Here is a 21,562-nt window from a genome sequence, read left to right as displayed (position 1 = left end):
CTACAATGCCCACAAGGCTCCGCGCCTTCCTCGATGCACTTCCGGCTGGCCTGGGACTCAGGCTGAACATTGGTTCTCTGTGCGGGGCGGTGGCGAGGATTGGAGTCGGGGAGCTGTGCTGATTTAGGATTGGCAAAATCGCTATCAGCCACGCTTCTAAAACCCGGAAGTAACCTCCCCGGTAGTCCCACGTGTAGCGGGGAAACAGGAGTTAGGGTGGCTGAAGGGGATACGCACCGGCTGAAGGCCGACTGTGTTTGTGTTTCCCCCTACCCCCACAATGCGATTTTGACACCCTGAGGGCTGCTCTAGAGGACTCAAGCCCCGAAGCTGTCCCAGGGAGGTCCCCGCTGCATCCCACCACCCAGGCTGTGCCTCATGGAGTCGATGTTTAGCAGCCCTGCCGAGGCGGCGCTGCAGCGAGAGGCCGGGATGCCAGGACTGCTCACTCCTCTTCCTGACCTGGACCGAGTGTACGAGCTGGAGCGAGTCGCTGGATTTGTCCGCGACCTGGGGTGTGAACGAGTGAGGACAGACTTAGGGAAGGGTGGCTTGCCTCTGTCGGGATGGGTCGCCCAGAGGATCCGGATCTTGGGGGATTTTGTGAGGGCGAGAGGGTGGGGGAATCAGTCTGTCCGCAGCGCGTTGACCATCCCTCCCTTCCACCTACTACGTGGGGCAGGGTGCCCCTCTGGAACCAGGGGCTTTGAAGGTTGAGTGGGAGCTCCTGGAAGATTGCTTTAAAGAAGCCCTCAGTGGGAGAGAGGCTGTCCCTGACTCCATGGCTTATGTTTATAGGTTGCCTTGCAGTTCCCTGACCAGCTATTGGGAGATGCTGTGGCTGTGGCTGCACGACTGGAGGAGACAACAGGGTCAAAGATGTTCATTCTGGGTGACACAGCCTACGGCAGGTGTGAACTTGGCCTTACCTTGGTCAGGCCTGGGGATCCGGGGCTCATGGGGTTTTACGTCTATGACAGTGATTGCCTTCAATGGTGGTGTTTCTCCTTGATGATAATGGTAATGACTCCCCTCCTGATGCTAGCTCCCTTCATTGACAATGTCTTCCTTTAATGAAACGATTTTATTCACTGACCACATTTCCCAGTGATGACAGCAACTCGCCTCCGGAAGAGAACCCATTTCTCTGATGCTATCTCCCCTGCAGCTGCTGCGTGGATGTGCTGGGTGCTGAGCAAGCTGGAGCTCAGGCTCTCATACATTTTGGCCCTGCCTGCTTAAGCCCCCCAGCCCGCCCACTGCCCGTCGCCTTCGTGCTTCGTCAACGTTCTGTGGCCTTGGAGCTCTGTGTCAAGGCCTTTGAGGCCCAGAACCCAGACCCCAAAGCGCCTGTGGTGCTGCTGAGTGAGCCGGCCTGTGCCCATGCTCTGGGTAAGGGGTTTTGCCTGTGTATGCACAAAGGGTGGGCCAACTGCTTTATGCCTTAATTTCCCCATTTCCATATACCGTCCATAGAACTCTTGATATGGGCTTGGCCCCAGCCTACTGGGTCATATTTAGTCTCCTGGGGATGAGGGAGCTCCTGCATTGCCAGGCTCCAACCTCGACACTACCTCCCTCTCTTCCAGAGGCTTTGGCTACTCTCCTGCGCCCGCGGTACCTGGACCTGCTAGTCTCCAGCCCAGCTTTTCCCCTACCAGTGGGTTCCCTGAGTCCAGAGCCTAAGCCCCTGGAGCGTTTTGGGCGCCGCTTCCCCCTTGCCCCAGGAAGGTGTCTGGAAGAGTATGGTGCCTTCTATGTAGGGGGCTCTAAGGCCAGCCCTGACCCGGACCTTGACCCAGACCTGAGTCGGCTGCTCTTGGGGTGGGCACCAGGTCGACCCTTCTCCTCCTGCTGCCCAGATACAGGAAAGACTCAGGATGAGGGTGCCCGGGCTGGACGGCTAAGGGCACGAAGACGATATCTGGTAGAAAGGGCCAGAGATGCCCGTGTGGTAGGGCTGCTGGCAGGCACACTGGGTGTAGCCCAACACCGTGAGGCATTAGCCCACTTGCGGAACCTGACTCAGGCTGCCGGCAAGCGTAGCTATGTGTTGGCCCTGGGGCGGCCCACCCCTGCCAAGCTTGCCAACTTCCCTGAGGTGGATGTCTTTGTGCTATTAGCCTGTCCTCTGGGTGCTCTAGCCCCCCAGCTTTCTGGTAGCTTCTTCCGGCCTATACTGGCACCATGTGAGCTGGAAGCTGCCTGCAACCCTGCCTGGCCACCTCCAGGCCTGGCTCCCCACCTCACACATTATGCGGACTTATTGCCTGGTGAGTAGTGGGGTATTGCCTAAGCTGGAAACCTGGGGCACGGAGTCAGGGGGCGAGTATGGATTTTCTTTCCTCCTCCCTTTCAGGCTCTCCCTTCCACGTGCCTCTCCCACCACCTGAGTCAGAGCTGTGGGAAACCCCAGATGTGTCACTCATTACTGGAGATCTCCGACCCCCACCTGCCTGGAAGTCATCAAATGATCGTGAAAGCTTGGCCCTGACCCCACGGCCCCAGCTGGAGCTGGCTGAGAGCAGTCCTGCAGGTAAATGTACAAGTCTCCACTCCCAGCTGAGCTTTTTCTCCAGATGCAGTGCACTCAGACTGAGCCCCCTCCCTCTACAGCCTCATTCCTTAGCTCCCGGAGCTGGCAAGGGCTGGAGCCCCGCCTGGGTCAGACGCCAGTGACAGAAGCTGTGAGTGGAAGACGAGGGATTGCCATTGCCTATGAGGATGAGGGAAGCGGCTGATACCATGTGGGGCCGGAGACATAGATGGACTTACGAATGGCTGCTAGGACCTTTAGTGCTCCCTGCACCTACCTCCCATCCCCCTGCCAAGATCCTTGAAGGACCCTGGAAGGAGGGAGAGCACGCAGCCCTTCACAGGATAGGATCCATCTCTGTCCTGTCCTGGCACTGGCACAAGCTCAGCACATGCCCAGTAATGCTTGTGGTTTGGCTGATGGAGTAAAGGGCTTAGGGACTTCCCTGAGGCCTCGGGACCCATGTGTCTTCCTGAGGGCAGCCCAGGACCTTTGGCCAATCCCAGTTCCCAGTCTGCAGTTGAGGGTCTGTCCTTGTCAAAAGGCAGGTGCTAGACAGTCTAGACCAGGGTTTCTCAAACTCGTACTTGACATTTGGGGCCAGATAATTCTTTGTTGTGGGGCCTGTCTGGTGTATGGTAGGGTGCTTAGCAGCATCCCTGGCCTCTGCCCACTAGACATCAGAAGCACTCCCCCCAATTGTGACAACCAAAAATATCTCCAGACCTTGGCAAATGTTATCTGTGGGGGCAAAATTGCCCTCAATTGAGAACCACTGGTCTAGCTAGACCTGCACTGTCCAGTACAGTAGCCACTAAATACATGTGGCTAAACTTAAATTTAAGTTAATTAAGATTAAAAGCTCAGTTTCTCAGTCACATTAGTCATTCAAGTGCTCAGTCACATGAGGGGACAGTGCAGCTACAGGATATGCCATCATGGCAGAAAGTTCTGTTTGTTGGACAGTGTTGGTCTATACTGACTCTTATTTCTCAGGGAGATCACAGCAACCTAAATAAACCAGATATCATTTCTCTTTCTGTTTCTTTTTAATTCATGAAATACTGTAGATCCTGCACTGGTCCTGGGATGTAGATTTTAACTGTATTTAACCAGATTCCTTTCCAGTGTACCTGGAAAGAGAGTTAAATATGCAGTCAGCACACAGTGAAAACAGCTCTATCTGGGAGGAGGGAAGCCCCAGGGACAGCTGGATCCCACAGGAGATACCTGACGAGGACTGAGAGGAGGCTTCCTAGAGGGCATAACACCTAGGCTGGATCTTTTGGAGGAAAAAAATAATTGTCAGGAGAAAAGGAGTGAAAAAGACATTTGGGCCTAAACACAGGCATGAACCAACATGGCGGGTGCTTCAAGCAAGGGGGGTTGCTGGGCCCTAATGGTGGAGAGGGGTGAAATGAAAAGACTCGCCTCTTCCCCACATTTGTTGAGAATCTTGTCACAGTGGCATTGTCTAGGTGTCACAGTGGCATTGAAGGTGAACAAAGGGGATGTGGTCCCTGCGCTCAGGGAATGCCTAGTCTAATGGTGGAGGCAGAGCTGTAAGCTAACAAGGTAACCCGGACAAAGTGGGCATCAATCATGTGTCCTACAAATATGTACTGAGGACACACCCTGTGCCAGGTACTGGAAATACAGCAGTGAGCGACACAAAAGCCATGGTGCTTACACTCTTCCAGGGGGAGTTGGACAAATAAAATACTTAGTATGCCAAATGGTGATCAGTAAGTACCGTGAGAAATGTAAAGCTGGGAAGCAGAGGAGCGTTTAAGGGGGCTGGAATATTAAACAGAATGGTCAGAGAAGGCCTTTTCAAGAAGGTGAGCAAAAACTGAAAGGAAGTTACAGGATGAGCCGCATATATAGTTAGGAGAAGCAGAGAGAGCAAGTGCAAGGGCAGTGAGGTCGCGGTATGGCTGGCACGTTCAAGGAAATAGCAAGAAGGGCAGTGCAGCCAGAGGAGGGAGTTAGTGGGGGAGTATTAGAAGATGAAGTCAGCTGAGGGGCGTGGGAAGCCTAGCAGGCCATTGTGAGAACTTTGGCTTTTCTCCTGAATGAAATGGGAGCCATCAGGGCATTTCAACAGGGGAGTGACATCTTACTGAAGCTTAATAAGCATCACCGGGACATCGCGGGAGCCCAGCAAACGCGCTTCCCTGCCACTGGGTTAGGGAAGGCTTGCCGGAAGGACGATTTCGGAGGACAGCAGGTGTTAGCCAGGCAGCGGAGCGAGCGCGCTGGGGCGGAGAGACGCCGTGAGCAAGGTGAGGCAGAGGGCACGCGCGGCGCCACCCGCCACTGGCTAGGAGGCACGGCTGCCAGAGAGGACGCCTTAGGGGCCCGCGAGCAGGCTCGGGAATAAAACAGGGCTGGCAGGGCGAGGTGGAGAGACTCAAGAAGGACTGGCCAGATGTCGAAGTTCCTAGTGAGGAGGGCGCCCGAGCCTCCGCCGAGACGCGTGACTACAACTACCACAATCCCCAGCGCCTGCGATTCCGGCGTCGCCTTGTTCTAGACCGGCGGCGGCGCTGCGCGGGGACCGGCGTGGGGTCACGTGGTGTCGGCGCGTCACGTGGGCGAGTCAGGTGACGCTGCGGGGCGGGCGGACAGACTGCGGGGCGGACGGTGGACCCTAGGACGCGTTTGTAGCTCCCGCCCCGCCGTTCCGACCCCCGCCGCCGTCGCCGCCATGACGGGGCTAGCACTGCTCTACTCCGGGGTCTTCGTGGCCTTCTGGGCCTGCGCGCTGGCCGTGGGTGAGGCCGGGTCCTGGCGGGCGGGGGCAGCATCGCGGCCGAGCTGGCCGGGTAGGAACTCGGCGGGGAAGTGACCTGCGGGGAATACTGGCCCCCCCGTGCGCTCTGCACCCGAGGCTCTGGGGACTCGCGCCTGCGAAGGCCTCTGACCCCGACAAAGGAGACCCGGATCTCCAGCTGCTTGAGGAGGGGTGCGGGCGGGTAGGGGCCGCGAGGGCAGCACTCCCCCGTCCTGCCACTATCGCTGTCTCCCCCCGCCCCCACGTCTCACTGCCGTCCCCCCTTTCTTGCTCCTGACCGGCCTGCTTGGTCCCAAGCCGGCTGTTGCGTTTCCTCTTTTCCCGGTCGCCTTGCCCTCCCCCACCCACAGCTTGTTGGGTAAACAGCGGAACGGACTGGGCCGGCGGGATCTGGCGGGGCCTGGCTGGAGCGCTTGCTCCCTCGGTCCCGCCTCGGATTCGGGCTTGCGGGTGGCGACCCTGCCTGCGCAGGTGCTTGGTCTGGGAGGTGGTTTTAGCGAGGGAGTGGCAGAAAATGGAGGCCTAAGCAGAGGAATCTGTCTAGACAGCTGTAGTGTCACCTGGGGGCAGCCTGAGGATGCCCCTTCAGGGAGGTGGCCCTTCAGCTCGGCAGCTACTTTAGGTTGAGGACCTTCTCTCTGCAGAGCAGCCCGTAACCCCCCTTTTTTTTTCTCACTGCTGCAGGAGTCTGCTACACCATTTTTGATTTGGGCTTCCGCTTTGATGTGGCATGGTAAGGGAGAGCAGGGGCAGGATTCCCCTTGAAGCTTCTTCCCTGCAGCCTCTCCTCTCTTCTCTGGTCTGAGTCCCTCCCCCACATCACCGCCTGCCTGGGACATGGACCTTTGGGAAATATGCAGTCAATTGTTGCCTGCAGAACTGGTGGTGGGGTTGAAGGGGATTTGGGGGGTTAAGATTTTGTGCTCTGCTTCCCTGCTAGGGCCGAACTGCTTTCTTCTCTGCCTCCACAACAGGTTCCTGACGGAGACTTCGCCCTTCATGTGGTCCAACCTGGGCATTGGCCTAGCTATCTCCCTGTCTGTGGTTGGGGCAGCCTGGTGAGTATTGGGGTGGTGGGACTGGGGGCAGAGGCTGAGTCATGGCAGGTGGTGTCACTGGGGTGTTAGGCATGCTGAGGGCAGTGACAGCTTGGGCTCTGCTCATCAGTTTTTTATCCTTCCACCAGGGGCATCTATATTACCGGCTCCTCCATCATTGGTGGAGGAGTGAAGGCCCCCAGGATCAAGACCAAGAACCTGGTCAGGTAAGTGTCAGGTAAAAGTTCCCCTTTGGACTTTGGTCAGAACCAGCTGTGTTGGCGCTGCCTGTGTGTTTGATCTGACATACAGTTTCTGACAAGCCGCCTCGTGGGATGGGACGTTAGCGGGGAAAGGTTGCTGGGGACTTACTGGGCAGGAAGGACGGTTTCTTTCTCATTTCTTTCTCTTTTCCACTCCTTACTCCTAACCTCTACCACTACCAGCATCATCTTCTGTGAGGCTGTGGCCATCTACGGTATCATCATGGCAATTGTCATTAGCAACATGGCTGAGGTATGGAAGGCCAGGGTGGTGGCGGGAATCCATTCCAGTGTGTTCTACACATTGCTTAGAGATTGGATGGGGTGCATCAGGGTGGTTTCTGATTACTTTTCTTCTTCCCTCAGCCTTTCAGTGCCACAGACCCCAAGGCCATTGGCCATCGGAACTACCATGCAGGTGGGTGGATGGGTGTATGAATGCAAAATGCTGGGACTTCATGCCTGCTTCCACTCTCCCCCCTCCCAGCTTGGACCATCATTTTGATATTCTCTCACCTACTTTTTCTGCTTTGCAGAGTGGGGATGGGGATTGGCCCCATTGACCCATATCTCCCCCATTCCTGGCTTAGCCTCACTGCACCCCTCTCTATCCTCCCAGGCTACTCCATGTTTGGGGCTGGCCTCACTGTAGGCCTGTCTAACCTCTTCTGTGGAGTCTGCGTGGGCATCGTGGGCAGTGGGGCTGCCCTGGCCGATGCTCAGAACCCCAGCCTCTTTGTAAAGATTCTCATCGTGGAGATCTTTGGCAGCGCCATTGGCCTCTTTGGGGTCATCGTCGCAATTCTTCAGGTGATGCATCCCCTTGGGGAGCTTCTGTGTCCTTGTCTCCAGCCTAGCCTTACTTCTGGAGTAACCTAGCCTTACTTCTGGAGTAACCTAGCCTTACTTCTGGCTCTCCTTCTGGAGAAGCCAAAGTGCTCTCCTCCTCTACCTATAACTATAGATTCCCCCAAACAGCTTCCACCTCCTCATTTCCATCTGGTTTTCTCCTACAGGGGCTCTCTCTGTCTCTGATTTGGTATCACTGACAACAGCCCTGGTTTTTTTTTTCCCCTTTCTAATGCTTTGTATCTGTATAGCTCTCACTTAGTCTCTCCCTCCTTCTGTTCTCTCATTTTATCTGCCATGCTTTTCATGTCTCCAATCTGTATTTGTGATCTAGACTAGCATGGAATTTTGTCTGTCCATATCAGTCTGTCATGGTGTGTTTGACTGTCTCTCGGAGCTATGTGTATCTCGCTGTCACATGCCTGTCAGTAGGACAGCATTGTCTAAATTGTGTGTGTCTAGTCTGTCTGACAGTGTGTGTGTTTGTGACTAAGGATCTGCCTGAGGGTCTGAGTGTGACTGTGGGTGCTTGACTGAGTTGACTCTTAGTGACTAGCTTTATCCATATTGCCACTTCTCTCCGTCTGTCCCACAGCGTAACTCTGTGGTTGTCTGTCCCTGTCTGCCTTGTCTGTCACAGTGTGTCCATCCTGGTTAGTCATACATCTCTTGTGGTCTGTCCATCCACCCATGTGCTAGGTCTCATCTTCTGTCATTTGTCACTGCCTTACCTATTCCTCTGTCCCTGCCTGATCTCTCCTGTTCTTTTTTTGCAGACCTCCAGAGTGAAGATGGGTGACTAGATGATATGTGTGGGTGGGGCCGTGCCTCACTCTTATTTATTGCTGGTTTTCCTGGGACAGCTGGAGCTGTGTCCCTTAGCCTTTCAGAGGCTTGCTGTTCAGGGCCCTCCCTGTACTCACCTCTTGCTGCGTGTTGATTTGGAGGCACTACAGTCCAGGCCAAGTCCTCAGTGCGGGGAGCAGGCTGCTGCTGCTGACTCTGTGCAGCTGCATACCTGTGTCCCCCACCTCCACCCTCAACCCATCTTCCTAGTGTTTGTGAAATAAACTTGGTATTTGTCTGGGTCAGTGCAGCTTCTGTTGCCCTCTTGCGCCACCGTTCACAGAGGAAGGGTAAAGAGGCCTGTACACTTCAGCCTCATGCCACTCCCTTGTCAGCTTTCTGACTGCACACTTTTGATCTGCACAGAGCTTGCTCCTAGGTGGGGAGGCAAGGGTGCTGGGCGGACTCTGCAGCCCCCAAACAGACTTGTTTGGGGATGAGGGAGTGTGCAGATAGGGGCCCCTGGGTGTGTTTGTGCCTGTAGTCCTTCTAGGCCCGTTTGCTCAGGGCCCTGACTGACCACCATGCCCGAATCGTCTCACAGTGTCTACTTACCTGGTTGTACATTCGGGCACCATCATCTCTGTCCCTGTGAGGCCTGGAGCCTAGGCAGTGGTCTCTGCCTCCAGTGATGGTCCTGTCCCAGCAGCAGCCCCTCCCAGAAACCTCTACTCTGATCCTTGTTCCCAGGGCCCAGGGCAGCTCCTCCCACCCCTGTTCAATCTCGTTTTCTCCTTCCCTGACCCTGTTTCCTGTTACCCCAGAAGCCCCAGCCACCTCCAGCCCACGCCTTTAAGGGTCCTGCCCCCTCTCTGCTGGCCGACCTTGAGTCTTGGTCCAATTAAAGAGTTGACAAATCCCTAGCCCCGCAGCCTGAGTCCGCCCAACCTCCAGGTCCCCTTCCTGGGGAGTTCGCGCTCCAATCCAATCCCCACTCCCCGCTAAAGGACTCCACAGTCTGCACCCGCTCCAGTCCGACCTCTAGGCCCACCCTTTGGACGAGCCTGACCCATTTCCTCCCCCTCTCCCAGGTCCGTGCCTCCTGGGTGCCCGCGTTCGGCCGCCGGCAGGGCGGGCTCTCAGCGGCGCGCGGCGGGTGCGGGCGTGCTGGAGGCGGGGGCCGCGGGGGCGCGCGCGCGGGCGCGCGGGCCAGGCCTGCCCCTCCGAGGCGCCGTAGCGCGGGAGGGAGGCGGCGGCGCTGTGGTCCGTGGGTCCGCTGGTCCGTGGGTCTGCCCGGCCGCCCGGCCCCGCCCTGCCCCCCGGGGCGGCTCGGCTCCATGGCCCACGGCGGCGGCGGCGGCGGCGGGAGGCGGCCCGGGGGCCGCGGTGGCCGCTGACCGGGCGGCGGGAGGCGGCGGGGCCGGGCCATGGGGGACGGAACCGTCCGCAGCCGCCGGAGCCGGGAGCCCTGCCCAAGCCGGAGCGGCGTCCCCTGCTGAGCCCCGAGCGCCGGGTGAGAGGAGGGCGCGCGCGGCCCCCACCCAGGGCCCCCAGATTCCAGACCCAGCCCCGCGAGGGGCACCCCGAGCGCGGCCCCGAGATCCCAACCCAGGAGCCGGTGAGAGAGGCGCCGGCGGCCAGACCCCGGCCTGGCTGCCCCCACCCCGCCCCCACCCCGGCGCCCCTCCTGGGCTCCTCCGCCCGCGTCCAGCCGGCCTCCCTCATTGTCCTCCCTCGCCCCGGCCTCGTGGCGCGGGGAGGCGTTCCATACTCGTTTCCCCTTGGCCTTTGCCTCGTCCGCTGCCCTCCACCCACTCCCCCTGCCCCCAGGCTCCACACCCACCCGGTCTGTGCGGCCTGCTAGTCCGCGGGTGCCACGTGTTCAGGCTGCCAGCCCCGCCCAAACGCACCCCTCAGCCTGGCCGCCAGCCTGACCCAGAACCCCTGCGCCGGAGGGAGGGTGGGAATGTCTGCACGTGGGTCTGGGTGTGAGCTGCTTGGGAGCCTGGATGTATGGCTGTGGAAGTCCAGGAGCAGTGGCTTTGTTTGTGAGTGTGGGACTTCGTGTGTTACTGTCACCCGGGTGTGTCTGTGACTGTAGTTCTCTGTGTGTCTGAGTGTGGGTGACCAGCTGAGACCAGGGTGTCCCTGTGATTCTGTGTGCCTGTGAGACTCGCCCTGCTCCCTGAAGCACTGCCAGAAGTGGCTGCCGCTCTCTTGGAACCACAGCTGGAGCCATCGCCCAGGCAAGACCCCCTTCCTGCCATGCCCAGTGCTGTGCCCGTCTCCAGGCCCAAGCATCCCGTTCCGGGAATCAGAACCAGCTGTGCTGGGCAGGACCCAGAGTCTTGGTCCCAGTCCCAAGGGGCTGGCTTTGAGGTCTTAAGTGAGGGGTGTCCTCTGCCCTGCCCCGTATTTTGACGTTTTGCTCCAGTGGGAAGGGATTCTGTAAGCATCCAGTCTGTATTTGGGCCCCCCGGATGCTGAGAGCAACTTCCCAGCCTGGTCCCAGTTGGCCTGGCCTGCTTGCCTCTGGGATCTGAATGACCAAACCATTTCCCACCATGGCTCCTGGAAGCACTAAATGAAGTCATGAGTATAAAGTGCTCCTGCATGGTAGGTGCACTGTTCTGTCTCTTCCCTCTTCCCCAAGCCATGAGTTCTGGGTTAAGGATGCTGCCATGTGAGGTGTCTGTTCTCAGGGGCACAGGGGCACATAGGGGTCTATAGGTAAACATGTCTTCATGCTTAGGTACAAACCAGTGTGGTCAGAGTTCACGTGTCTGTGTTCCCGGGAATGCGTGTGTGTGTAGAGTTGTGCAATAAGGGTGAGTGCCTGAGTGTGTGTGTGTCAGGTGGAGGAAGGTAAGTGTATGTGGCTTAGTAGTGGGGTGTGCTTGAGGATGTGAGTACTGAGTTGCCGGGAACTGTGCCTGGGTGTCTGTTTGGAGGTAAGTATGTGAGTCTGTGAGCGTGAAAGGGTATGAGCAGGTCAGTGTGAGGTGTGGCCCACGAGTGTGAGCAGCTGAGTGGGAGGTAGGTGGGCAGCCTTGCCTGTCCTGCCCTGACCTGCTGGATCTGTTTCCCTCCCACCCTGCTCAGGCCAGCAGCCGGATGCCCGGGCCCACTGGGCGGGCCAGTGGCCGCCTGCGGGATGAGCAGACTGCTGGGGGGGACGCTGGAGCGCGTCTGCAAGGCTGTGCTCCTTCTCTGCCTGCTGCACTTCCTCGTGGCCGTCATCCTCTACTTTGACGTCTACGCCCAGCACCTGGCCTTCTTCAGCCGCTTCAGTGCCCGAGGCCCTGCCCGTGCCCTCCACCCAGCTGCCAGCAGCAGCAGCAGCAGCAACTGCTCCCGGCCCAACGCCACCGTCTCTAGCTCCGGGATCCCTGAGGTCCCCAGTGCCCGGCCCGGTCCCACGGCTCCCATGCTGCCACCCTGTCCTGACTCGCCACCTGGTCTTGGTGAGCCTGGAGGGTAGGGCCTGCCTGTGGGGAAACAGGGTTTTATTGGTTTGACTAGATAAATGGCATCTGGACCCATGGGGGTGCCAAGGGTCCAGGTCTGTTGTCAGAGGGCTATTCTTGGAGTTCCCTAGCCCACCCCCAGGCTGAGGGTGGGGGCAGGTATCTGTGGATTCTGGCCAATGCTCTGATTCCTGACACTGTCCTGCCTGCAGTGGGCAGACTGCTGATCGAGTTTACCTCACCCATGCCCCTGGAGCGGGTGCAGAGGGAGAACCCAGGCGTGCTCATGGGCGGCCGATACACGCCGCCCGACTGCACCCCAGCCCAGACGGTGGCGGTCATCATCCCCTTTAGACACCGGGAACACCACCTGCGCTACTGGCTCCACTATCTACACCCCATCTTGAGGCGGCAGCGGCTGCGCTACGGCGTCTATGTCATCAACCAGGTGCCCATGCGGGGGTTCATGTGCCTGTTGGTGTATATACGTGGGTTGGGGGCATTTGTGGGTCCTTGTCTGCCCGTGTGGATATGTGGATGGACCTGGGCATGGGTAGTCGGTATTTGTCAGTGTGCACAGGAATGTGTGCACACAGTGTGTGCATGTGAATGTTGGCATGCACACTGGCAGGTGTGTGCATGGTCTCAGAAGGGGTTGATCCCCACTCTCTATCCTTGGCAGGCCTCACCCCATGGTGGTACAGGCCTTGGGTATGCTGTAGGAGGAGATGTTGAGGGCCCTGAGGAGAGGGAGTTAGACCCTGAAAGAAGTATGAAGCCTGCAGAACCCTTTGGGCTAGGTGCCAGCCACAGCTAAGGCCAGGGCACTCAGCTCAGCATCTTAAGGCTTTTGGTGGACCTGGCTAGGGCTGGCCACTAGGCCCCAGAAGGGACCTCTGATGCAGGTCCCCCCCTCCCCAACCACAGAGACCTCCTAGACTTGGACATGGGTCCCTCCCATATGATGGGGCACAAGTGGAGGTGGAGCAGAGGGCCGTGGGAGCACAGAGGGCCCCAGTCCAGCCCTGGGGTTGGGAAGCAGTTGCTGAGATGGGTCTTGAGGGATGAGCAGGCATCAGGGTCTGGAGAAGCCAGCATTCTAGGCAAAGGGACCTGGAGGATGCAGGGCCAGCAAGATAACTGGCCTCATGTTCACGAACTATTGGCTGAGGTGTGGTGTCCAGCATGTGGGCTGGGTAGCAAAGATGAGGCTGGAGGAGTTGGAAGTCAAACAGAAATGTCTCGGGAGGCATGCTGGCAGTGAGTCCAGCGCAAAGGTGGCAGGGCACCATGTAAGGTTGTAAAGGGAGAGTGACTTGTGTGTTTTCTTTGTAGAAAGGTCGCTCTGGTGGCATATGGAGCATGGATGGAGAGGGGAGATTAGAGAAAGGGTGGCCCGTTTGGAAGAGAGGACGATGCCCAGGAAAGAGGCGGTGACCCTGCGGATGTGTGGGGCGGGAGTCGCGGGGAAGAAGCGGGGATGTTACGCAAGTAGTGGAGAGTGAGAAAAGAGCGACGTCAGGACAGCGCAAGGGTTTCCGCCTTGGCTGTTGGCTATGGGGATGGCTGTGTCTGTGAGTGAGATGGGGACACAGGAGCTGGGCCAGCTCTGGGGGAGTGTGACTCTGAATCCTTTCTTGCGTGTGATGAGTTTGAGCGCCTGTGGGAAGTACACGTTAGCAGGCAGTTAGACAAATGAGTCTGGACCCAGAAGGGAGGTCTGCAGTGGAGAGAGGGATCTGGGAGCACCAGGATGAAGACGGTCTGGTCCCTAAAACCAACAACGTCTGACCTGCTAGGGAGCAAGGGGCATGAGAGGAGGAAGCCAGCACTTCAGGGATGGAGGGAGAAAGAGGCCGATACAGAGGCCGAGAGGCTTGGCCAGAAGGGCCGGAGGACACCCAGGGGAGTGTGGGATCCCGGAAACCCGGCAGTCAGTGTCAGGAAGGAGACATGGCAGCTGCATGGGCACTGTGGGGGTGTGAGGAGGGATGTGGACCAAGACTCGTCCAGTGGATTTAGCAACAAGGTGGGCCCAGCGAGAGCCATTTCAGGGGCATGGTGGGGGCGGAAGCAGATTGCAGTGGGTTGAAGAAGGAATCGGATTTGACGAAATGGAAATAACCAATTAGAGACAACTCTTTAAAAAAAATCCCTGCTGAGAAAGGAAGGCAAAAGGTAGGGTGGTGGCTGGAGGGAGGTTTGTTTTTTCAGATGGGAGAGGATTGAGCATGTTTATGAGCCATGTGGGAGAGACACAGGGCTCCCGGCTGGTGAGAGGTCAGAAGGAGTGCTGATGAGCTGGGAGGAAAGCGACGGTCTCTCCAAGGGCTAGGGGAAGAGGAGGTGCAGGAGAGGGAGGGAAGAGAGCTGGCGGGGCTGGGCAGGTCAGGGTTCCCGAGGGGAGCAGCTCCCACCTCTTCCGGCAGTGGCTTTGCTGGTGGAGAAGAGGGCCTTTCTCTCCGCTCATTCCAGAAAGGCCACTCACCGACCCCCTCTCCAGGAGCCTTTCTGGCTCTAGCCTGGAGACTGCAGGTTGGGGCAGGGGCTCAGGGGTCAGCGCCTCCCACTGAATGCTCCCCGCTAGTCCTAGTCCAGAGTTTGGTGCTTAGGCCTGCATGGCCAGGACCCCTGCAACCCCAATTCTCAGGGGACCCCAGGCTCGCTGGGCTGTGACTGCCTATAGCCCCTCTGCTTGCCATTTTGTTGGAGAGACAAGTGAATCTAGCCCAGACCTGTCCTGGTCTCAGAGGCTGCCCAGGCAGCTGGATGCAGCTCCAGGGAGCCTGAGGCTCCTGCATCTTAGACACTGGTCATTTGGGGCATTCGTTGTTTGTCTCACTGCATGACTCTATACACAGCAGGGAGTGGACCAGGGCTGGCCATCTCCAGAATCCCCGCTAGCACAAAGGAGAGAGCGCCACAGGGCGTGTTTGAGTGAATGAGATGAGAACTCCACCTGATGTTGTCAATGGATATTGGCATAAAGGAAGCCCATGGGAAGGAAGGAATAAGTGTACTGGGGTGGGGAAGTTTGATCAGGGGAGCCGCTCCAACCCTGAGTGTGACAAGCACAGGTACTGCTAACCCCAAGGCCTGGAGGCAAGGAAGAGTCTGGCATATTCCAGGGCTGCTGAGGGATGTTGTGTGGCTGGGCCTCGGGATCTGAGGGCAGTGGCCAGAGAGGAGGCTGGAGCCACATATGAAAGGCCTTTGTAGGCCAGATCCCAGTGGAGAAGCTGGACTAGATCCTGAGAGCCTGGAGGAGCCGTGCAGCGAGGGGGCTGGTAGATCCCCAGAGACTGCTCTGGAGAGTGGCAAAAGGGCAGGTGCTTGTTGGTCACAGGCCCAGAGCTGACCTGCTCCTCCCCCTACCCAGCATGGTGAAGACACCTTCAACCGGGCCAAGCTGCTCAACGTGGGCTTCCTAGAGGCGCTGAAGGAGGATGCCGCCTATGACTGCTTCATCTTCAGCGATGTGGACCTGGTCCCCATGGATGACCGCAACCTATACCGCTGCGGCGACCAACCCCGCCACTTCGCCATTGCCATGGACAAGTTTGGCTTCCGGTGAGGGCTCTCTTCTCAGCTAGACCCAGCCCTCCTGCCCCCACCAGACGCGGGCCCACTTCCAGCCCCGGGGCCCCGCTTGCTCCTGGCCACGGCCCAGACCCCACTGGCGAGGCTGGATCCTCCCTGGACCCCATTGGACATTCCCCCCGACCCAGTCTCTGGTCCTTCCCCTGGAGTCCCCTTGGGACCCTTACTGACACCTGCCTTCCCATTGCCACAGGCTGCCCTATGCTGGCTACTTCGGAGGTGTGTCAGGCCTGAGTAAGGCTCAGTTTCTGAGAATCAATGGCTTCCCCAACGAGTACTGGGGCTGGGGTGGTGAGGATGATGACATCTTCAACCGGTGAGTGAGCACGCGGTGGGGAATAGGCTGGGTGGCTGGGGGTGGGGGGTGAGGTGCAGACTGGGTGGGGTTCGTTGTCCTTCCTGGGGCCTGTTCCAGTCTGTCCGTCCCCATCCTCAGGATCTCCCTGACTGGGATGAAGATCTCACGCCCAGACATCCGAATCGGCCGCTACCGCATGATCAAGCACGACCGCGACAAGCATAACGAACCCAACCCTCAGAGGTGACCCCGGCACCCTCACCCCTTACTCCCCAGAGGCAACTTCCCAATATCCCCAACTCTTGACCGCAAGTGGCCCAATCCCTGACCCCCCCGTGGGGGACCTCCAAGCATCCTTGACTGCAAAAAGGTGACTCCCAGTGCCACTGATTCCCTGATGTGATCCAAGGCCCCTCAGTCCTAGAGGTGACTGCTGGCAACCCTGATTGTTGTCCCCCAGTCCCCAGCCCAGCCTCAGCCCAATATCTCTTACCCCTGGCCTGATTCCTAGAGGTGACTAGAATTTAATGTCAGGGCCTAAATAGTCATTGAGTAGATTGCATTCTCATTGGTGCCCTCGCAGACCTCACTTGTGCACCTGTGGGACCCCTGCCGGGGCAGATAGGACAAGAAGAGCTAGTGGGTGCTGGGCACAGCTCCTGTGGACCCGACAAAGGGGACCTGCACAGTATGGGAAGGGGGTATGGAAAGACAGTGTCCACCCCTCTGAAATTGAAGGAGGTGGGTGTATCTCTTAGGAGGTAGCCACATTTGGTATCAGGCTGGCTGGGAGAAGGGCCTAAAGGGTGTGTGAAATGTAAACAAGGGCTTCCTGGGCTTCCTGACACTGCTCTGACTTGTGCTAAACTTTCTGGGGGTGGGAGACCCAGAGTAGTCATACCCAATCCGTGCTTTCCCTTATGAAGTTCATTCTAGGCAGGGAGATAGTCATGGAAACAGGCAGTTATAGCACAAGGTGATCAAGACAAGGTGTTCTCTTGGCAGACGAGGGACTGGTGATGGAAGGCTTCCTGGAGGAGGTGATGGTAACCTGGAGTTTGAAATAGCTACTCATTTAACAAATATTTGCCTCACGCCTACCCTGGGCACAGTGTTACATTCCCCAGGCTAATAGAGGAAGCCAGCCTGGATAAGGGGAATCATATCTGGAAGAGTCTGGAATGTGAACATGTGTGATATATACCAAGTCTGAAACTATTTGGTTTTAAGATCTCTGAAGGCTGATAGTGACAGTGGGGCGGGGGGAAAGTCAGGTCTGGATGTTAGGGGTTTTTCTTCTGTTGTCCTTTCACCATGTACATGTCAGGGGTCTTGAATACCAGATGGGAGGTTCACTTTTGTCCCAGAGGACTGTGGAATCATGGAAGAACCTGAAGCAGGGAGAGGCGGGGTGGGGTTTGTGTTTGGAAGGCACACTGTTTGAGCTTCAGGAAGGTGAAAGCCTAGCATAGCCACTGGGTGGAGCAGGAGAGAAAGTCAGCCCGGCCTGAAGGAATTGATGGAGTCCGAGGGAGCATGGTGGGACAGGGCCTGGGGATGGAGGTGCTGTGTCCCCAGCTTGAGCAGGAGGGTTTTTCTACTCTGAACATGGGGTAGGAGTGGGGGAGGTGGTTTGTAGCCCTGGTGTGGGGTTGGTGCCTGGGAGAAGCATGAGGCACTGGGGAGGCACAGGGAGCTGATGAAAAAAGCAGTTCTGATGAAAACTATGGTCAGCAGGAAACGGGTAAGAGACCAAGAGGAGAGGGGCTTCAGGGCATCTGGGGAGGAGTGGAGCTCCATAGTACATGCCAGGAGCCTTGGTCCTGTTTCAGGAGTAGCCTACCTGAGTGCCACCAGCAATTACACGTGTCTGGCTTGGTTGTAGATGTGGCAAGATAGCAAGAAGTTTCTGGCTTAACGAACTCTGTGAATGTTGGATTCACGGATTGGGTATGGCTACTCTGGGTCTCCCACCCCCAGAAAGTTTAGCACAAGTCACACAGCAGTGTCAAGAAGCCCTTGTTTACATTTCACACACCCTTTAGGTCCTTCTCCCAGCCAGCCTGATACCAAATTCACAGAGTTCACAAACTCTGTGAACTCTCTCTACCTAGTTGCTGTTGCCTAAAATCCGGGAGTTCTAGATTCTTCTTTTCCTCACCCTACATATCCAAACCCATCAGCAAGTAGTATTCACTGCCACCCTTAAAACTTATTTGAGTCCATTTGCTTTCCCCCTTTACTACCTTTACCCTAGTCCAACCTCTGGGATCCTGCCTGGACTACTGCAGTGGCCTCCAACTGGTTTCCCTGTTTATGGCTCTCCCACCACACTGGGTTAAACATTTCTCAGAGCCTTTACACATTTCATTCTGTGAGAATGAAAATACGAGCTGCTCGCTCTGACTTAGAGCCCTGCCCTTGCACGGTATACTTGAACCTCCAAGCTAATATTCTGCTTTTCCACGTGCCCCATTCAGGTTTAGCCACTCAGCTGTGCAAAATCTTATTCCCAATTTAGGGTCACCATGTGCTCTGACCTCTGCCTGGAGTGCTTTGCCCCTGCCCTCAGCTCAGTGTCACGTATGCCTTCTTGTCTCTCTTAGCACTCCGATGTTTTCTCTGTTACCTCCCTCCCCTAGAGAAGCCAACTTGCCGTGAGAGGAAGGACCCCACCTGTCATGGCCATGGCGGTAGCCTTGGTGCTTAGAGCACAGCCTGGCACATGGTGATGCTCAATAAATAGCTGGCAAGAGAGTCACTAAAGAACGAGGAACAGAGAAAATGGCACAGGCGTGGGGAGTAAAAATGATGCATCTGATTGCGCTTGAGGTGCCTGTGGGATGCCTGGTCTCAGGCTTAGAAAGGTCTGAGCTGACCTCACACCGTGGCTCATGCCTGTAATCCCAGCACTTTGGGAGGCTGAGGCAGGCAGATCACTTAAGGTCAGGAGCTTGAGACCAGCCTGGCCAACGTAGTGAAACCTTATCTCTACTAAAAATACAAAAAAAAAAAAAGATTGGGCACGGTGGCTCATGCCTGTAATCCCTGCACTTTGGGAGGCCAATGTGGGCGGATCACCTGAGGTCAGTAGTTCGAGACCAGCCTGGCCAAAATGGTGAACCCCATCTCTACTAAAAATACCAAAAAAATTAGCTGGGCGTGGTGGTGGGCGCCTGTAATCCCACCTACTCGGGAGGCGGAGGCAGGAGGTTGGGAGGCAACCTCTTGAACCCAGGAGGCAGAGGTTGCAGTGAGCTGAGATTGCACCACTGCACTCCAGCCTGGGCAACAGAGCAAGACTCCGTCTCAAAAAACCAAAACAAAAAGCCGAACATGGTGGTGTGCACCTGTAGTCTCAGCTACTCAGGAGGCTAAGGCAGGAGAATCGCTTGAACCCAGGAGGCAGAGGTTGCAGTGAGCCGAGATCGTGCCACTGTATTCCAGCTTGGGCATCAGAGCAAGACTCTGTCTCAAAAAAAAAAAAAAGGTCTGAGCTGAGAGATTTGTCAGGGTGTCAGACGTCTGTTTTCTGACTGAAGCAGTTGACATCTCTGTTTTGAGGGCCAATGCAAGAGCAGAAGAGCTCCTGCCAAGTCAACCCTGGAAGGAGCCAGGATGGCTTAAGCCTAGGCCCCAGAGATCCCATATTGGGTTTGGTGGTGTTAACTTGAAAATCACTAGATCAGCTGGATGAGGTGGCTCACGCCTATAATCCCAGCACTTTGGGTGGTCAAGGCGGGTGGATCACCTGAGGTTAGGAGTTCGAGACCAGCCTGACCAACATGGTGAAACCCCATCTCTACTAAAAGTACAAAAATCAGCTGGCGCAGTGGCAGGCATCTGTAATCCTAGCTACTCGGAAGGCTGAGGCAGGAGAATCGCTTGAACCTGGGAAGCAGAGGTTGCAGTGAGCCAAGGTGGCGCCATTGTACTCTGTCTCAAAAAAACAAACAAAAAAAATCACTCGATCAATAAATTTGAAAAGGAGACCTTATTTCTCTTTTATAAAGGGTTACAACCTGCAGGCTGGCCATCCCACTGGCTAGGAAGCAGAGCCTCCAGCCAAAGCCTTAACAGGCACTTTGAGGGAGGGAAGAGTAAGATAGGAATTTTAGTTGAATGGATTGGTCAACAGGTTACCGGAAGAACTACAAATATTTACGGAGGGGGTCCTGACATATGCATATTGAACAAACATGCATGTTATATACCATCCATGTTCACCTTGGAGTGGAGACTTAATATTTAAATGTTTCGCAGTTAGGCCCTATACGTCAAAAAGACAAAAGCACTCAAGTGTGCATCCTCTGTAGACTGGCTAGAACCAGTCCATGGCCGATGGTCTTATCAGGAGAAAGTTACTGAAATCAGTCTCTTGTCCCACCAAAGCTATAATTATGGCTTGTGGAGCAGGGGTGTAGGGGTCAGCATCTGACAGTGGGTGAGCTGCAAATTTTTTTTCTATTATTTATATTACCACATTATACAAATTGTTTTAATATTGGTTATCTCAAGTCCTGTACTTGTTTAGCTGCCACAGAAAAAGAAAATCCTCGCGGCAGTTAGAGCATAGTCTCTTCTTGAAGTGCAGAGGTGCATGACTTAACCCTTGCCTGGCATGGCCTTAGATCCTATTTATAATTAGGTATCTTATTGACACAAACAATGCATTCTGTCAGTCTTGTGATCTCTGCTTTGACGTTAATGCTGGTCATTTGTTGTGTCTAAACTGCAAAAGGGCATGGGCATAACAAGGCATGTTTGACGTCCCTTCCCATCATAGCTGGAAACCCTGTTTTTAAGGTTCCCTGGGGTCCCGTTGGCCAAAAGGGGGTCCATTTAGTTGGTTGGGGGCTGTGGGATTTTCTTTTTGGTTTACAGTTCTTAGCCCTGATGCGGACCATTTCCATCCTATCTAGGTTTACCAAGATTCAAAACACAAAGCTGACCATGAAGCGGGACGGCATTGGGTCAGTGCGGTACCAGGTCTTGGAGGTGTCTCGGCAACCACTCTTCACCAATATCACAGTGGACATTGGGCGGCCCCCGTCGTGGCCCCCTCGGGGCTGACACTAATGGACAGAGGCTCTCGGTGCCGAAGATTGCCTGCCAGAGGACTGACCACAGCCTGGCTGGCAGCTGCTCTGTGGAGGACCTCCAGGACTGAGACTGTGGGCTCTGTTTTCCGAGGGTCTTCACTAGGCCCCCTAGCTACACCTGGAAGTTTCAGAACCCACTTTGGGGGGCCTCCTGCCTGGGCAGGCTCTTCAAGTGTGGCCCTCTTTGGAGTCAACCCTCCTTCCCGACCCCCTCCCCCTAGCCCAGCCCCAGTCACTGTCAGGGTCAGGCCAGCCCCTGCACTGCCTCGCAGAGTGGCCTGGGCTAGGTCACTCCACCTCTCTGTGCCTCAGTTTCCCCCCCCTTGAGTCCCCTAGGGCCTGGAAGGGTGGCAGGTATGTCTAGGGGGCAGTGTCTCTTCCAGGGGGAATTCTCAGCTCTTGGGAACCCCCTTGCTCCCAGGGGAGGGGAAACCTTTTTCATTCAACATTGTAGGGGGCAAGCTTTGGTGCGCCCCCTGCTGAGGAGCAGCCCCAGGAGGGGACCAGAGGGGTTGCTGTGTCGCTGCCTGGGATCTTGGGGTTGGCCTTTGCATGGGAGGCAGGTGGGGCTTGGATCAGTAAGTCTGGTTCCCGCCTCCCTGTCTGAGAGAGGAGGCAGGAGCCCCAGGGCCGGCTTGTGTTTGTACATTGCACAGAAACTTGTGTGGGTGCTTTAGTAAAAAACGTGAATGGAGCAGGTCCCTTGTCTGTTTGGGGGTGGGGGTCGGGTCCCTGAACGTGGTTACCCTGAGTGTGTTGTGGTGGAAGGGCACTTGGGGTACCTGGCCCAACAAGTAAACCTGACCCGGGCCACCGTGGTTCTCCGA

The 21,562-nt window shown here is 56.5% G+C and overlaps 3 protein-coding genes across 13 annotated transcripts; all 3 read left to right on the top strand.

Annotated features, from left to right (window-relative positions):
* The first annotated feature begins 37 nt into the window (after nucleotides 1-37).
* On the top strand, nucleotides 38-3,572 carry DPH2 (diphthamide biosynthesis 2). Of its 5 annotated transcripts, none has more exons than XM_055255010.2 (6): nucleotides 38-525; nucleotides 799-911; nucleotides 1,169-1,392; nucleotides 1,590-2,273; nucleotides 2,360-2,536; nucleotides 2,617-3,572. In XM_055255010.2, the coding sequence occupies exons 1-6, from the start codon at nucleotides 379-381 to the stop codon at nucleotides 2,739-2,741; spliced, it is 1,470 nt and encodes a 489-aa protein (XP_055110985.1). In that variant the 5' UTR covers nucleotides 38-378; the 3' UTR covers nucleotides 2,742-3,572. The 5 variants fall into 5 exon arrangements, with proteins under 5 accessions (XP_055110985.1, XP_055110990.1, XP_055110987.1 ...); XM_055255012.2 differs by having other exon boundaries at nucleotides 97-525; nucleotides 1,863-2,273; XM_055255011.2 differs by having other exon boundaries at nucleotides 454-473.
* Nucleotides 3,573-5,098: 1,526 nt separating this feature from the next.
* On the top strand, nucleotides 5,099-8,573 carry ATP6V0B (ATPase H+ transporting V0 subunit b). 3 transcript variants are annotated; one of them, XM_055255016.2, is made up of 8 exons: nucleotides 5,099-5,313; nucleotides 6,018-6,066; nucleotides 6,308-6,391; nucleotides 6,520-6,597; nucleotides 6,817-6,886; nucleotides 7,000-7,051; nucleotides 7,253-7,443; nucleotides 8,259-8,573. In XM_055255016.2, exons 1-8 carry the CDS (start codon nucleotides 5,247-5,249, stop codon nucleotides 8,283-8,285), a joined length of 618 nt encoding a protein of 205 aa, XP_055110991.1. In that variant the 5' UTR covers nucleotides 5,099-5,246; the 3' UTR covers nucleotides 8,286-8,573. The 3 variants fall into 3 exon arrangements, with proteins under 3 accessions (XP_055110991.1, XP_063481226.1, XP_063481227.1); XM_063625156.1 differs by having other exon boundaries at nucleotides 5,121-5,364; XM_063625157.1 differs by having other exon boundaries at nucleotides 5,121-5,313; nucleotides 7,253-8,573.
* Nucleotides 8,574-9,486: 913 nt separating this feature from the next.
* On the top strand, nucleotides 9,487-21,429 carry B4GALT2 (beta-1,4-galactosyltransferase 2). 5 transcript variants are annotated; one of them, XM_063625154.1, is made up of 7 exons: nucleotides 9,487-9,781; nucleotides 11,376-11,732; nucleotides 11,948-12,183; nucleotides 15,115-15,305; nucleotides 15,529-15,651; nucleotides 15,772-15,876; nucleotides 20,556-21,429. In XM_063625154.1, exons 2-7 carry the CDS (start codon nucleotides 11,423-11,425, stop codon nucleotides 20,704-20,706), a joined length of 1,116 nt encoding a protein of 371 aa, XP_063481224.1. In that variant the 5' UTR covers nucleotides 9,487-9,781; nucleotides 11,376-11,422; the 3' UTR covers nucleotides 20,707-21,429. The 5 variants fall into 5 exon arrangements, with proteins under 5 accessions (XP_063481224.1, XP_063481222.1, XP_063481223.1 ...); XM_063625152.1 differs by having other exon boundaries at nucleotides 11,371-11,732; XM_063625153.1 differs by having other exon boundaries at nucleotides 9,487-9,886; nucleotides 11,371-11,732.
* Nucleotides 21,430-21,562: the final 133 nt, after the last annotated feature.

This window comes from Symphalangus syndactylus, chromosome 12, assembly GCF_028878055.3.
Source record: "Symphalangus syndactylus isolate Jambi chromosome 12, NHGRI_mSymSyn1-v2.1_pri, whole genome shotgun sequence".
Lineage (NCBI taxonomy): Eukaryota > Metazoa > Chordata > Mammalia > Primates > Hylobatidae > Symphalangus > Symphalangus syndactylus.
Note: the sequence above shows the minus strand (reverse complement) of the source record. Positions and strands in the feature narration are given on the sequence as shown.